We start from the raw sequence: 16,060 nt of genomic DNA, 5'->3' as shown, positions 1-16,060 counted from the left end.
ACCAACGGCGCCCTTCTTTGACAACAGTTTATAGATGTCGCCTTTATGCTGTGGGGCAAATGTTTTCTTAGTGGATGTTTTTGTTGCAGGACCTGTGACAAATGGCACTGAAGAGGTGAATTTAGCTTACACAGTAATTATGTCTGACTGCACAACCGGAAGAAACAAATTAATATCATCATCTGACTGCAACCGCATTTATTGTAAGCAGACAAATAACTGGTTTAAACCTGCCAGGCCCTGTGCAAAGACCAGACAGGAACTGTTATTAAAACCATTTTCAAAAGGCTTCTGAGTATGACACAACGTATGCTGCCTAGTACTAACATGTCTAAGATGAATGTAGATTTAGTCATGCTTTGTGTCTGTTGCAACACATTTCATAGAACTGGAGTTGAGAAACTTTGAACCAGTTGAGCGGCGTCGGTCTCTGGTACCACTCTCTGTCAGCGTTGAAAGTGTAACTAACATTTAAAGGCAAATATTCTGCTCAGGTAAAATAGCCTTATACATAGCCTAAGGGTTTCAGGACGGACTGTTTTAGCTCTGTGGCGATCTCATCCATGTAGACCTCTTCTTTGTTAGATCTCTTGAAAAAATTCTTTGGGTCTTTAGCTGCTTAATCCTTTATGATCCTAAGCAACAAAGCACCAACCGCACTATACTTGTACTATGGTGCTGTAACATCTCCTTGTCTTTGTCTGTGACATGATGCTATGTGGGAAGCGGGAAGTTTAGCTTGGAGATCTTTCATTTACAAAATTATGGTTTGAAAAAGGAGCAACACAGTAAATGTGCCATGAAACAAGATCTATGAGCTAGAAAAGCCTTAAATGTTGACTAAATTATCTGTATGGGAAACCCATTTGTCACAACATGGAACTTCACGCAAATTTAGGAATACATACAGGAATGCAGTGTGTTTCTCCTGATGCAGAATCTGGACCGTCTAAATATACACAACAGCATACTCTTTGATTGAACTGCAGGATCTTTATTAGTTTTCACAGAATCTCCAAATTTTTTACTCGATCTGATCCACGTCCACGTCAACAGTCTTGCTGCTCTCAACCACCTTTCCATCCACAACTGTCTGCACCACTGTGATGACCTTTGTGACCACTGCGGAAAAGGAAATAAACAACAACAAATTAAAACTATGGCATTAGGCTGATGATAGAATAGGGATGTCGTGTATGCAAAAGTGCTTGCTTACCTTGTTTTGAGCTGGTTAAAGAAGGAAAAGGAGAGAGCAAATCATTAGACCAATGTTCCCAATGAAATATATTTTTCCTGTCTAGTCTCTAATCTTGTCACATCTCAGTAGTTTCGAATCATCTTTTCTAACTTGCGTCTATTCAGAATTTGTCTCCCTTGACCAGGTCTCACCTTTCATCCTCCCCATCCAGCAGCCTCCTGTACTCTGCAATCTCCAGCTCCAGTCGGGTCTTGAGGTCCAGCAGCATGTCGTACTCCTGCTTGTTCTGGGCGATGTTGGCATAGATCTGGGACAGCTGAGTCTCCAGGCTTGTAACCATGTTTTGGAGGCCTGCTAGCTGTGTGGCGTAGCGTGCCTGGGTCTCTGCCAGGGTTCCTTCCAGAGATGCTTTCTGTTGGGATTACAGAAAGAAGTTGTTAGGTATATGCTGTTAAAACAGTGTGCATTAAAAAAATCAATAAAAAGACTTGTGGGCATGGGTGTATAACTAGAAAACAGATAATACTTTCATTTGCGTTCTTGCCTAGAATGAGACAGTTAGAGCTCAAATGTATATGCTAAATACAAAGCTTTAGCTAGAAGGCAGTCAGCTTAGCATAAAAACTAAAAACAGATTAAAGGTGAGAATATTCATATCTTGAAGCTTTTTTCTCAAACGTGCACTAAAACCTAACCATTTTCCATGCTGCCACATGTTGCTCATTACTTCCTTGAGTTTTACCGTGACTGTAAGGTTGACACAAAACCCAGTGTAATGCTCATGTTAAGTTGAGCTCACTGCTTAACTTAATATGTAAAGGACATATGTGACATTATTATCAATCCTTTAACTTTAAGCCAACGGCATTCAATCTATAGCAATGTTAAATGTTGCGTAGCATTGACCAGCATTCATACCATGCTCAAATGAGACTGCAGTTCAATCTGAAGCTTCTGGAGGGTGCTCTTCAGTTCTTTAATTTCTGTGCGGAAAGACACCAAATGCTCTGTGTGCGTGATCACGTCCTGCTCCACTGCTGTGATCTGGGCACAAACACAACATCACATATGTTACTAATCCAGTTAACTCCTTTGAAAGTCACCTGATAGACAACAGTTGTGACTTCGCCTCTCACCTTGTTCTGATACCACGACTCGAGCTCCCTGCGGTTCTTGCTGATCACACCCTCGTAGTGGTCCCTGATCTCAGACATGACCTGGTTCAGGTCTGTAGAAGGTGAAGCATCCACAGCCACGTTAACCTGGCCGCCCATCTGACTCCTCAGCAGAGCCATCTCCTGCAGAGGTCAAAGGGCAACATTTAAATCCACCAGAGCCACGAAGAATTAAAATTGAGATGGTGTATTTTATGTTTGGGGTTCTTTGATCTATGTGTAGTCTCGGGTGGGGGTGTTAGACAAACAGCAGCAATGAGCTAATGGAAGAAGAGAAGAATACATGGAAGTGTGTGTAGAGAAGAAAAGCAGCACTGGGAAAATGAGATTAACATGAAGCCGGCACAGTATTTCCTCAGTGTTATCAGGGTAAGCCAGAGGTTATGTGTGGGGATCCTGACTAGCTGAGGCCACAATAGAAGACAAATAGTGACAGATTTATCTTACAGCTGCCGCGAAAATGAGATGGATGAGGTTGAACATTGTTTAATTTATCATCAGTGTAGGTGCATACTTATGTGCACACAGTGAAGGTGTTGCCGTGTTTGTAGGAATGTGTTCCATGTTGACAGATGTCAAGAAGTCGTCTTGCAAAACTGCTATCAGCAAACACTGAACTGGTTAAAAGTGGTGCACCACTACTCGCTCTCCTTCATCTCTGCACTCTCACCTCCTCGTGGTTCCTCTTGAGCATGAGGAGCTCGTCCTTCAGGGACTCATACTGACTCTCCAGATCCATCCTGCCCAGGTTGATGTCATCCAATGCCCTCTTCAGTCCAGCGATGTCTGCCTCCACAGCCATCCTCATGGTCATCTCGTTCTCATACCTTCACACAGAAGGGCAGGTGGTCAGGTCAGAGGTTTCAGTGGGTCGTTAGCACCAGAACTTGTCAGTTAGAAACGAGTTCATGCTTTGATAAACATGTGAAGTGTCACCAATGTGGCAGGAAGAGAGGGGCAAGGACACAGATGGACATAGAGTACACTCACTTCACTTTGAAATCATCGGCAGCCAGTTTGGCATTGTCAATATCCAGGACTAGCTTGGCATTGACTCTGGAGGCGATACGAATCTGAAAATAAAAAAAAATAAAAATCAGATCAGAAAAATGTAGAGGTTTCAAACTATTTGAGACTTTCAAAAAACACACTTTAAATCTTTTGAAAGATATCTTTAGAAAGGCCCAAGACTTGGTTCTGGACCACAGAAGGATTTTTCATACAAATAAAGGTCATATAAGATATGAAAACTTAAATATTACAAATACAATCATATAAATAACATTATACTCTTGAAAAGGAAAATAAAGAGAAGAAGTAGATATGCGGCTTGTGTAAGAAAGAGGTAGAAAAGTAGAAACTGTCTAGCTCTAGCTTGGAATGAATCTGCTATGTCAGCTATGAAAATGACAACCACACAATCTCAAGGCCTGCCTCTTAACTTCTCATATGAGAATCTGTCGTCCCACCACAGTACATACCAACAGATAACTTCTTCCACCCACTCACTCACAATAAAAATTTCTTCAGAAGAATGACAAGAGGGTGACATCAACCAAACCATATGTTTCCTCTTACCTTGTCCTTCAGGTCCTCAATGATGGCGAAGTAGCTGCTGTGGTCGTAGGCGATCACGGTTCTGCTCTCGTACCACTCTCTGATCTGCTTGTCCAGGCGGTCGTTCTCCTTTTCCAGGGTGCGCACCTTCTCCAGGTAGGAGGCCAGACGGTCGTTCAGGTTCTGCATGGTGGCCTTCTCGTTGGCACTAACGTGGAGGTCGAGACCATCAGAGAGGCTGAAGCCGCTAGGAGGTGATACATAGCACCCCTGGGTTGAGGAGATGCGGGTGCCTCGACCACCGGCTCCACCGTAGACGCTCATGGTCTTTGAAGTGTAGGATCTGGAGCTGAAAGACATGTTGGTTTACTGGAGTGGATCTGCAGTTGAAAGCATCACTTTGGTCTCCTTGGTTATATAGCTGCCACTCGGAGCAAAGTGGGAGCGGCTTGGAGTGCTAGTTGAAAGGGAAGAATGTGACTGACAGATTACCCACCCACTCCTCTATGCAATCTCTCCATCACCGCGGGTGTGGTGACCAGTGGGTTGGGGTTCATCTACCTTATTTCAGGTTGAACCTGTGATTCCACATTTTATTGTGTCTCAAAGAAAGGCCCACCCTTCTTGTTTGGTTGCTTGAGAGCAGGTGTAGGGACACAGACGTATATATTCAAATCTTATGTTCCTATAGAGGAAACCGTCTTCTGTGTCCAACTATTTTGTAAAATATTCAGCCTAACTGCTCATAGCAGTGACAGAAATGACACATACTAGTGACAATTTCACCTCCGTGAAAGTTGGGGCTAAAGGTTTAGGTCAGGACAGTTAAAGTTATTTTTCACTTAAGCTTCTAGGTAATATGTTATGATTGTGCTAATTAAGATGCATACTATGTCATGATAACTATGTGATATATTTATGAGCAACTACACAAAGCCAGATTACAACAGAAATCTCAAAAGAAAGTAAAATTTCTAATACGTTTGACAAAATCAATGACGCCCAGTCACATAACAGCCACTGCTATATGGCTTATTAGCAAATGTTACCAAGCTAACATGATGAACTGAGATAGTTAACAAAGTAAACATTATACCTGTTAATCATCATCACATGTTGACATTGTCCCTGAGTGCATATTAACTTGCTGATGTTTAGCTCAGCCAGCTATTTAGCTCAAAGAACTGCTGCAACCTCACAGATGGAGTCACTGCAAAAAAACAAATTTGACATAAATGATTGTGTCCACAGCTTTACAGCAGCACCATGTATTTCTTCAGAGAACAATTAAAAAAAGCCCTCTTATCTTAGGCTTCAATCCAGTTTTTACTTGATAAACCTAATATCTTGTGGTTGATTCAATTCAGTGCAATTATACCATTTTTTTGAAAATTATTAAGAGGGTTGTAGATTTCCCTTCAGGATAAGTGTGATATGTTTTTTCTTGAACCAGACATGTTTTGCAGTGAAACACAGGTGTGATTGTTACCAACTTGTGACGTAAACACATAAAAAGATGTATCATCTGGTTTCATATAATTATCCCCGTTGACTCCCCGTGATAGAAGAAGAACATCTGTGTGCTAATAATAAAACAGCCTAGGTGTTTAAAACCCTCCGATTATATCTTAAACAACATAGCTCGGATGTCTGGCCACTTTCCTCTGTCATCATTTCACAACTTCTTCCTTCACCAGTCACTGATAAGCAGGGTGAGGTCCAAAACACTGGTGACTGATGGTATGCATCTGAAGAATGCCTGTCGTTCTGTTTCTTCAATGGTACAGTGGAGAAAATAATATTAGAGGCTCCAGACATGTACTTTTTTTCGAATGTCAGACAAAATGATTTATGATGGCTGCTGTCTGTTTGAGGTATTTTAATTATTCTCAATTTTAGACTGAGGGTTGACAGCAGGCAGAGAACGTGTCTGGCAGGTCACATTAACTCTATTAATTTGAGTGGAAGCGATTAATGTTGTTATATACACATGTGGTTTCCCTGCTTTGATGTATTCAATAGCCATATACCACACACACAACAAATGTGCCGTTACATTTACAACACTTTACACCTAGGCACTATATTTTTACCACAGAACTTTCTATGCAGCTAGTAAAATTTGTTAATTTCGTCCTCCAACGTATTTTGCGATTCCTTTCCACCAAAGCCTCATGTGCCCTGCAGCGAAGCGGTAACCTAATAGCATGGCGGTCTTGCGAAACAGCTTTCTCAGTTCCTATCTTAATGCTTTTAAACATTTCCCCAGATCATTGTTTCCTTAAGAACTTAAAAATGTCGCTCTGCCTGCTTTTGCTATGCCACACCAACACCCTTAGATGTTACGACAGGGTCTCTCTTTATGGCCAACAGCACTGAAGGCATGTTTGTACTGTATATGGATGTAAGAAGCATGTGAGGTGTAGTAACACACCTTTATTTGCTCTTGCTTGAACAGAGTAAGTTTTTATGTAACGATGTTTTTCATCTGCAGAGCATCTGTGAGTGGTGTGTTGAACTGCAGACAAAACTGGGCTGGGCTCACAGTGCTGGTGAAATGTATCAGATAAAACCTGCTTTTTGCTCTGAACCATAAAGTCAATGTCAAGATTCAAGATTGAAGTGGTGTCACTTTCACAATGCCTTGATAAAAACATACGGTCATAAAGCACATTTGAAAACAACAAAAGTCGACCAAAACGCTGCACAATCACAGTTGCATAATCATCGTATACACAATCAACACAAACGGAAGAACCAGGAAGTAATTAAAAATACAAATTTAAAACACTGTGTATAAAAACATGCTCTCAAGCTGAATTAAATACCAAACTAATAAACAGTTTTAAGACAGAATTAAAAAACAAAAAGAGTATCTGGGCGGGGCACCTGCAAAATCTCACAATCTCATCTGAGTTTCAACTGTTTTTGGCAAAACCAGACACAAGTGGTCGCAGACTTGAGTGAACATATGGAGTCATCTGGTTGTAGGAAATAAGAGAGATATGCTTGGGCCAGTTCGTTCAGTGATTTGTTGGCAAAAACAAAAATCTTAAAACTGATCCTAAAACACACTGAGATGAAAACATTTATAACCTTTGCAAAAGTGTACAAGGAAACAAAAGTCTTGACTTTAGATAAGAGACTCAACTGGAAGGAAATGGACCACAGAATTTATCTGTTCATTCACACATCCAGATTATTAACAATGGCTTCATCTGGATACAATTAGCAGTTTATTCGCAGATGCAAGTACACAAGAATGTTAACTGATTTCTAAGTGTACTAGGTTACTTTCCAAGCAAGACCAATAATATGATATACAAACTAACAAATTAATACTGTAGGAACAGGTTCTGAGGGGTTTTATCATAAAACTTGCTAAACAATCTGAAGCATAAAGTAGTTGTGTCCAGTTTGTGTTTTTTCCTCCCTGCAGGTATCTTTGGCTCTGAAGCAGCATGTTTCGGATCATGCAGTCGCACCAACCCAGCCTCTTTCTATTGTGTGTAGTTTTATTTGCGTTTCCTCTCTTCAATCCTCTGTCATCCCTACCTGTCGAAGCAGGCAGCCGCCCAGCCTGAGTCTACTTCCGTTGAGATTAACCTTTCACGAGTGAGTTTTTTCACCCCTGCTGTCACCTAGTGGTGCTAAGGAGGAATCGTTCTATCTTTCTATTAGATTTCAAGGTGTTGTCTTGGCTATGTGAAGTAGTAAAGTAGAGGTGTCATATGCTGTGATTTGGTGACATATAAATGATTCAATTGGATAGATACTTTATTTTTACCATGGGAAATTCTGTGTCCAGTAGCTTCATCACATAGAAACAGATATAAAGTTATATAATAATATGAATATGTAATGCTGTGAAAAAAAAATATACAGTATTGGCAGCAATGACCAAAGTTCAGTTGTTTCCTCACAGGGAGGCGCTGTAAAGTCATATGGCTGGACAGACAAACAACCTCCTCAACCACACTGTGGAGCAAGACAGAGACAGCAGCCTGTCACTGAACGAGCTTCTCTGTCTGACTATGGTGTCGTGTAGAGGGTGGTGGACATTATTCACGATAGACCTTTGTGTCATTCACAATCTGACATATTCTTGTTTAAAATAACTGCCGATAAATCTGAAAACCTGAGACTACAGTGGACTACCTCCTCAAAACTAACAACTTCAAGTTATGTTGTCCCATAATCTATTGTAAACCGATATTTGGTCTCAGAAAGTGTACATAAAGGGTCCATTCGGTGGTTGAAACAGCCCTCTGGTGTTCAGAGGGGAGGGAAAGAAAGATTTAATTCGGACCAATCCTGACTAAGAATGGACCTACCACCTTCCATCCACTCTCCACACCCACTTTACTTTAATGTAAAACACATTCTGCAGCTGTTTGCAGTCACTGCATTCCAGTTACACTGTGCATACATACTCTACATGTACTTAATGGCAACACACGTTCTGTCTTTCTTTAATTTACAGGGACATAGGGACAGGAAGAGGGATCATGTTCACCTTGCTTTTTGTTTCAAATGTCCTCACACAACATTATTACATCAATAACACAGATGGTACTTTTTCATGTTGTCACTCACTGATCTGATAGATAGTAGACCAGCAGCTCTTCATGACTTTCCCTTGGGTGTGGCTTAATGAGTCACTTGTGAGTTGATACACGCTTGCTTGATACACGCGGAGCAGTCTCTATAGTGATACTTTGGCATATCGCTAGATGGTGCACTTCAGCTGTGACTCTCACCTGCGCAGCTTAGAAATGTATTTTACTAGAAGGGTGTGGCTATGGGAAAGCAAACTCTCTTCGAATATATCTTTATTAATTATTCTATTAAGCCAAGGTCAACAATAAATTTGTGTATAGCGCTACATGGATGAAGGGATACGAGAGAGTCTAAATGCACAGCCCATAATTCATTGTACAACGTGAGGGTGAATGTTTAACTTTTGTTTAACACTGGTCCCCTATGGAACAGACACACCGACATGTCAAACCATGTTACGTGTACACAAAGCTCGTGGTATTACACATGGGCGTAATCCATAATCCCACCTCTCAGCACATTTTAAAGTGGAAATTCAGTCCAGGACCTTTGTCAGAGCTGTTGCTCACTGGGACATGATTGCACAGTGTAGGCAGAATAGTTGAGCAGGATGTGATAATGTCTGCGCAGAGGTGTGGCACATTTAAAGGAGACTCTAAGGACTGTCTGTGATTCACAGTTACTCTGCACTCCCTGCTGCTTGTGCAATAGAATCCATAGATTGAATAGACTGTGTTCATTGGTCGGGCAGTGACTGAGTAAAAACTTATTAACTACTCATCCAAGGTGGATATGGGTTACCTCTAAAAGTCACAGACAGAACTTTGGAACTTATTGACAGAACAATCAGAGTGACAAACCCTTCATTACAACCGCAGAAGAATATACGAGGTTACAGAGGTCAGTCCTGGTTAGCGGCGGTGCCAATTTTTTCAAAGTGTGGTGCAATAGGGCTGCCTGTGCTTTTACTGCACAGATACAGTGTTGTTTGCTGTTTGTAACACCAGAAACAGAGTCTGCAAAAAAAGATTAGTCCAGATCAAAAAAAAAATCAGGAAAGCAAATACATTACATTGCTTTTTATGAGGTGTCTTTGTGTTTTGCGTCCTGTATTTCGATGAGCTAAATACAAACATCAACATGTTAGCATGAAAAGGCTCCACATTAACGGCGCCCTCTTGTGGTAGTCATAACATCTACACTAAACGTGAGTATTCTGTAAGATCTGAGTTCACGAATTGACGGGACTCAAGAGTTTGTGATTAAGACATGGGAAGTCGCGTACACAAAACACTTGGCACACAAGTGGTAACATCAGCCATAAGTCAGTAGAACACCGGTACCAAGCAACTATTGGTAAAGCTAACAAGGCTAGCGAAATTAAAAAGGCCTGATGAAACGATAAAGCTGTTTGGCATATCACCACTTTCTTTAAGCATTTTATAAAATAATAAAGGAATTCTATATGACTAAATTACCACTCCTGCCATTTCTGAAAATGGCTGACCTTGTGTATACTACAAGAGGGCGCCATTCACGTCGGGGAACGTTTACTACTAAACATGACACCATTTTAGGCTGATGCTACAACTAGAAGGTTGAGAATCTTGTGCACATGACTTCCCAGGTTCATATGCTTCCTTCAAATCGAACTCGTAAGCTTGTGGTTACGACATGGAAAGTCATGCACACACAGCCTAAAGTTTGGTGGTCACTGGTGATCATTGTCTAGAACCCACCAAGGCTAACAGTTGCAAAGGCATAATACAAGATAATATCATGATGACGCTGCTGGGAATATCAACATTTATTATATAAAGTGATGAAGAGAGCTCTGCACATCTAAATTACGATTTGTTAACTTGACGTCCAACTCCGCCATTTCTGAAAAAGTTAGCAAACATATCACAGCTTACAGAAAATTCCCAACTTCGAAGTTGTGAATACTACAAGAGGGGGATATACATATTAGGGGGCTGTACTGACTAGTCGACTTTACTGCTGTGCCATGATGCTTTAAGCAGGAAGTCGACAAGTCGCCAGTCATGTGGAAACAACAACATGGACGCCTCCTGGAAGACAGTTGAAGAGTCCAGTCAGTCATTGCAGCAAACTAGCAGCAGTTCATCTAGTGTGTGGAAATACTTCACTAAAGATGCAGCCCATAATACTACCGTGACATGCAGAATATGTAAGTCAGTCCTGAAATACAACAATTGTACTACTGTATTACACACTCATCTGAAAAGGCATCCGCTAACGCTAGCGGAGGGAAGGTCCAAATCGGTCCAGAGCGTGTTTTTTTAGAAGTGTGAGGCTGACGGTGTTTAGGTTGTTGACGTGTGCTACAGCTGACAGTAGCCCGTGTTCAAGATTCCATTATCTTGCAGAAAAGCCTTTTTACAGTACTTTGTAGAAGACGCTTGATAAAGTTCACTCCATTGACTCGTATTAGTTCGCGGGACAGAGCTACCTCCTCCAATATGGCGGCGACGTTGATGTATCGCAACAACGGGCCAACCCGCTCAATGAGGCGTCTATGTCTATGCTATGTACTAGCTTTCACCACATGTTAGCCAACTTTAAAAAATCTGAAGTCGTTCAGTCGTGTGGGCATTTATCATCAATACGATAAACGTGATCTCGTTTGAAGGCAGTCCTAATTACAAGCTCAGCTGGTTCTATTGAAGGCAGTTTAGTTTAGCCTGTTAGCTTGCTACTACTTGCTAATTAGCACAAATCACATGGTACAGCTGAGGCTGATGGGAATGTTATTTTATTAGATTATTAGTTTTACTTCTGAATTCTAAAATTTAGACGACTTTAAGGCTTCATAGTGAAACATGTGTGGACAGACAGTTTCGAGGTACACAAATACAACACCAAACTCAAGGTCAAAGCAGAAGATGTGGACCTGTTTCCATTTCTGAAAGTTACTGTTCCATCTAGGGCATAGCAGATAAAACAATGAAAAAAGTTAAAATGTAACCTTTATCAAGGAAACTGACAGCTGCATGTTGTTGGTAGTTTCGGCTGCCAGCAGCAGTGACACACTTTGAGCTCAAACACAGAACAACGGAGCATTGATGTGCCACCTTGATATGACATGACACTGTGTGCCAACTTTTAAAACAGGACGTGATCATGTTTTGAAACACATGGGAAGGCCAGTTGACACCCATTCCCACTGCACCATGAAACGGGTGGCGAAGATACCGCACTTGCCTGATGCACTCAGGTGCAAAAATCCGGACCATCCAGAACTGAAGACAATAGACGAGATTCAAGCATGAGTGGTGACACACACTCTGTCATCCTCCAGTTGCTATGTGTCAAACAAATAGTGGCTTATTTTGATGTTATAGCAACTTGCTTAAGTGAAGAAACAGAATACCAGACTTCCTTTCATACTTAATGCCTTCTATTCCTTAGGTCTTGACTCTCTTTGTTTCTAAACTGAATAGGAACCATCCTTAGGAGTGAACTGAACAAAATGAATGGAGCACTTGAGTGTTATTGTCAAAAGTAATCTAGCTGTTAATTGTGAGTCTTCTTTGACAATAAATCTTTAATCACACATTATTTGGAGCGGCTCTATGACTTTGATCTAAAGATCCAATTATTGCTTTCCAAAGTTCCATTTGATACTTGCTGCACACCAGTTTAATTACAGTATAGCGCGTTGTACTTAAGATAATAAATGAAATGTAACGCATAACAAAAGCTGACCTGTGAAAGAAAGAAAACTGAGCAAAACATGTGAAGCACTTCCTGCGACATTGTCAGGTTGCTGTGTCTCTCTACCTGAAGCATTCCTTTACTAAAGGTTGTTTATCAGAAACTCTTATCTTCATTAAAGAATTTAAAAATGGGGAGCGGCTGGAGTAGTATTTGTGATGAGTCATAGTTTCCTCTTATGAAGTACAAAAAAATTATTTTAAAGATTATATACACTGATCAGCCACAACATTAAAACCACTGACAGCAGAAGTGAGTAACATTGACCATCTTGTGACAATACAATGTTCTGCTGGGAAACTTTTGCACCTGGCATTCATGTGGGTGTTAATTAGACATGTAGCACCTATCTCACCGCAATGACACTCCTTGATGGCAGCAGCCATCCCCAGCAGGATGCAGTCTGACACAGACATACACACAAAAACAGTTTAGGAACAACTAAAAAAACATGAAAAACAGAACAAGGTGTTGACCTGGCCTCCAAATTCACTGGATCCCAAACTGATCAAGTATCTGGGGTCCCTCCCCTCAACCCATAGGACCCAAAGGCCCCCCACTAACAACATTCTGTTGCCAGACACTACAGGACACCCCCAGAAAGCACAAGGGAGGCCTACACAATATTAGGAAGGAGGTTTTAATGATGTGGCTGATAATGATGATGTGGAGGTACATAATATAGCGGTATCTATTACAGTAAAGTGTTTATTTGAAGGCTTGGTTTTGCTGGAAGTGATGAATCCCTGGTTTGTTCTGAATAAATATTCACAGACTTTGTTCTTCATCCTGCTAAGCTGGATAAAAAGTACCTTAATCTGGGTCTTTACCTCTCATGAAAAGAAATTGTCATTACATGTCTGACTCACCACAGTAATTACATCTAAACTGAAAAAGTTGGTTGGTTGCACCACTACATCAAGCAGGGAAAAGTGGAGTGTGTGTCCCATGGGGGAGAGCTCACACTTGAGTACATGAGTCATGAGGTCGGTTTAAGTGAAAACACCCATCTACAGTGACCAGACTCAGCAGACAAGGACTCATCCACTGAGCTTTAGCACGTCGCTAATGTAATACAGTCATCCATCTTGTCCTCGCTAGGTGTTTGCCTGTACCTGTTTGTCTGCACCTGTGCCAACTTTGAGTGTGAGAGGATGTCTCCGTGTTGGACACCACCAGTCAGCTCTACATTCTTCGCTCCCTCACTCACCCCTGAGACACCCAGCAGCAGCTCCTCCCAGGGGTTTTGTGTATTTTTCCCCTCTGAGCTCCATGTGGGAGTTTTTCTTGTTCTCTGTGAGGCTCTTAGTTTAGAGGAGTGATCTTTCATGGTGCGTTTTCATAATGCGGGTGTTGACAAGCCCACTGAGACTGCACGTATGAAGAGTGATTACAGGTCCCACAAATAAACTTGACTTGTTTTTATCTACAATCAACACACATCTTGAACATTTTGGTCTTAAACTCTCGATGAAAACTTTTTAACTGTTTCGACTCCCCCAACCTCTAAAAACTTTACTTCCCTTTATAAAGTGTGCTTTGATAATTTGATAATAATAATAATAATGATTTAGCTCTTCCTGCAGCACTACAATTATACTTTGAGTATTTTCAGACCACCTAAATTTATGATACACTCAGTCATCTGCTTAGCTTATCTGTGAACACATCAACTTGCCGGCAACATCACAGCGATGCCAAAACCACCAGAACTGGCACTTGATAAACTTACAGACTAATTTACAGACTTCCTCCAGGCAAACTGCCACTGATCAACCGCACAGGACCATGAAATCTACAACTCGTTCTTTGTGGAGCCGACAGTCTGCTCTTTCATCATTCGTTACTGATTACCTAATCTTTTATCATACCGCAGTAAAAACACCTTGCCGTTGCCTTGCAACTACAAAAACTAAGAACCTGGAAGTCCAGAGCAAAACTATTCATAAAATCCATGACTCTGATCGGATTCAGCCAACAACTAAATTTCCACTCTTAGGCACAATTGACACAGTCTTCTTCCTACTTCACACAATTTACACAAAGCCAAAAACAACTTTATCTCCTTATAAGCTCTCTGTTATTTTAGGGCCATTTTTCCTACCACATGCCTGCGTGTGCATGATGTGACTGGTGAAGTCACTTGAAAACCTGTCAACTTACTTTTGAAAAAACAAACTTGATACAATATATCCATAGAGGTCCACTGAACCAGGTGAGCTACTGGGACGCCACAGATACTTGATATGTTCATGCATGGCTTTGCAAAACACTTAATGCAGCCCTGTGTCTAGATAGATAGCAATGAAAACACTGCTTCAAGCTACTGCAATAATGACTTGAGACAACAATAAGCCTATTGTATCGCTATAACATTATACAGCTGATAGTGGTCAATAGGCAGTAGACATGCTTGTAGGTTAACTCGCTACTGGAGGTCCTTCTCTCAATCATGTGACCCTCACCTCACAGGCCTCAACATCAGTATGGAGTTTATATTAAGTCTATTTACAAGGATTTTAGGTTTTTTGTTCTTCCAAATATAACTGAACTCAGCATGCAGAGTGATAGGTATAAGCACAGTTAAACTAAATAAAGGTTGAGAACATTGGCTTTTAATTTGAAGGCCAAGATGAGGTTTTGGAATTAACTGTAAACCTTTTGTCCACAAGTACCTATAATCAAAATCCACTGTTTTAGGTAGATTGTGTAATGCGGTTCAGTATAGAGTGACCAAACCATGCTCCAGCAAAACAGTACAAAAGAAGCATGACTCACTTCTCCCTCTGACTGCGAGGTGACCCCCAAGTGCCTCCCTGCCCCCCCACACGCACACACACACACACACAGCTGACACCAGATGTTACGCTTACAAGACGACAGAAACTGGCCAGAGTCCAACACTGAGATAATGACGACGCACACACCGAAACGCACATGCCTGCACACCCAACCACCCACACTAACTGCACAATCGCTCGAGATGCTCTGTCTCGTCCCTCTCTTGACCTGCGACACACACGCACGCGCGCACACACACACACACAGGATGCAGGACAGAGGGGGGATGTTGTCCGTGATATGCTGAACAATGGGGTGTTGATAAGTTCCCTTGACTGGGAACAATGTTGGTTTGTGGCTTAAGGTTAGCGATCAGTAACAAGGTTAATTAACTCAATTTTTATCTTCTATCACAAAATCATAAAATTAACATGCAGTCGAAGACCAAATGTTGTAAATTAAATGGTCTATTATCCCTTAATATTCCGTTTTGCATATTAAGGTGTTTAAAAACTTGCATATGCATATGTTTTACCAAGAAAAGATCTTATCGTTTATTTTACAAGTTAAATACTGCGCAAGTTGAATGCTTCATTTGGTTGAACTCTACTGTAACTTGATCTTATCATGATGGGTAAGTTCCAACAAACGAACACAGATGAGGGCTATTCTTTACGTAATGTGAATGTTGACTTATGGCGGGACACTAAAACAATAAATCTACGCCTTTTCTACTTGCACTCATATACCAAATGAGTGGCCTGATCAGCGCTGTACAAGCGGGTATATGCACACACGTATACAAGCGCACATAGACACTCAGAGAGCTCTCCACAAACCGACACAACACCCATACACCCACATTCCACAGCAGTTTCCTCACCGAAGTGAAAAGAAACCGAACCCCAATCCTTAAAGGAAAACAAATGGAGGTTCTGCCAAGCCCAGCGCTGAACTGGAGAGGAAAACTCCCTCTTCCCTCTCCGCCTCCCTCCTCCCAGCCAGGCCCGCCCCAGCTCCAGCACTATATCAACAGCCTGCCTCCCTCTAT

At 41.4% G+C, this 16,060-nt stretch overlaps 1 protein-coding gene across 1 annotated transcript; it reads right to left on the bottom strand.

The window, feature by feature from the left end:
- Window positions 1-953: 953 nt before the first annotated feature.
- krt98 (keratin 98) lies at window positions 954-4,348 on the bottom strand. Its single transcript, XM_084566430.1, has 8 exons — window positions 3,952-4,348; window positions 3,364-3,446; window positions 3,044-3,200; window positions 2,335-2,496; window positions 2,117-2,242; window positions 1,390-1,610; window positions 1,217-1,227; window positions 954-1,122 (listed from the first exon to the last, which is right to left on the bottom strand). The coding sequence occupies exons 1-8, from the start codon at window positions 4,288-4,290 to the stop codon at window positions 1,025-1,027; spliced, it is 1,197 nt and encodes a 398-aa protein (XP_084422556.1). The 5' UTR covers window positions 4,291-4,348; the 3' UTR covers window positions 954-1,024.
- Between the last annotated feature and the right edge of the window lie 11,712 nt (window positions 4,349-16,060).

This window comes from Chelon labrosus (genome assembly GCF_963514085.1).
Source record: "Chelon labrosus genome assembly, chromosome: 2".
NCBI classification, from domain to species: domain Eukaryota; kingdom Metazoa; phylum Chordata; class Actinopteri; order Mugiliformes; family Mugilidae; genus Chelon; species Chelon labrosus.
This window is presented reverse-complemented; position numbering and strand designations above follow the sequence as displayed.

Coding starts and splice junctions, on each gene's coding strand:
- krt98 (XM_084566430.1), bottom strand. CDS start 4,290: ATGTCTTTCAGCTCCAGATCCTACACTTCAAAGACCATGAGCGTCTAC. Junction 3,201..3,363: donor GCCGATGATTTCAAAGTGAA/GTGAGTGTACTC, acceptor TTCTGTGTGAAG/GTATGAGAACGAGATGACCA. Junction 2,497..3,043: donor TCAAGAGGAACCACGAGGAG/GTGAGAGTGCAG, acceptor TGACCTCTGCAG/GAGATGGCTCTGCTGAGGAG.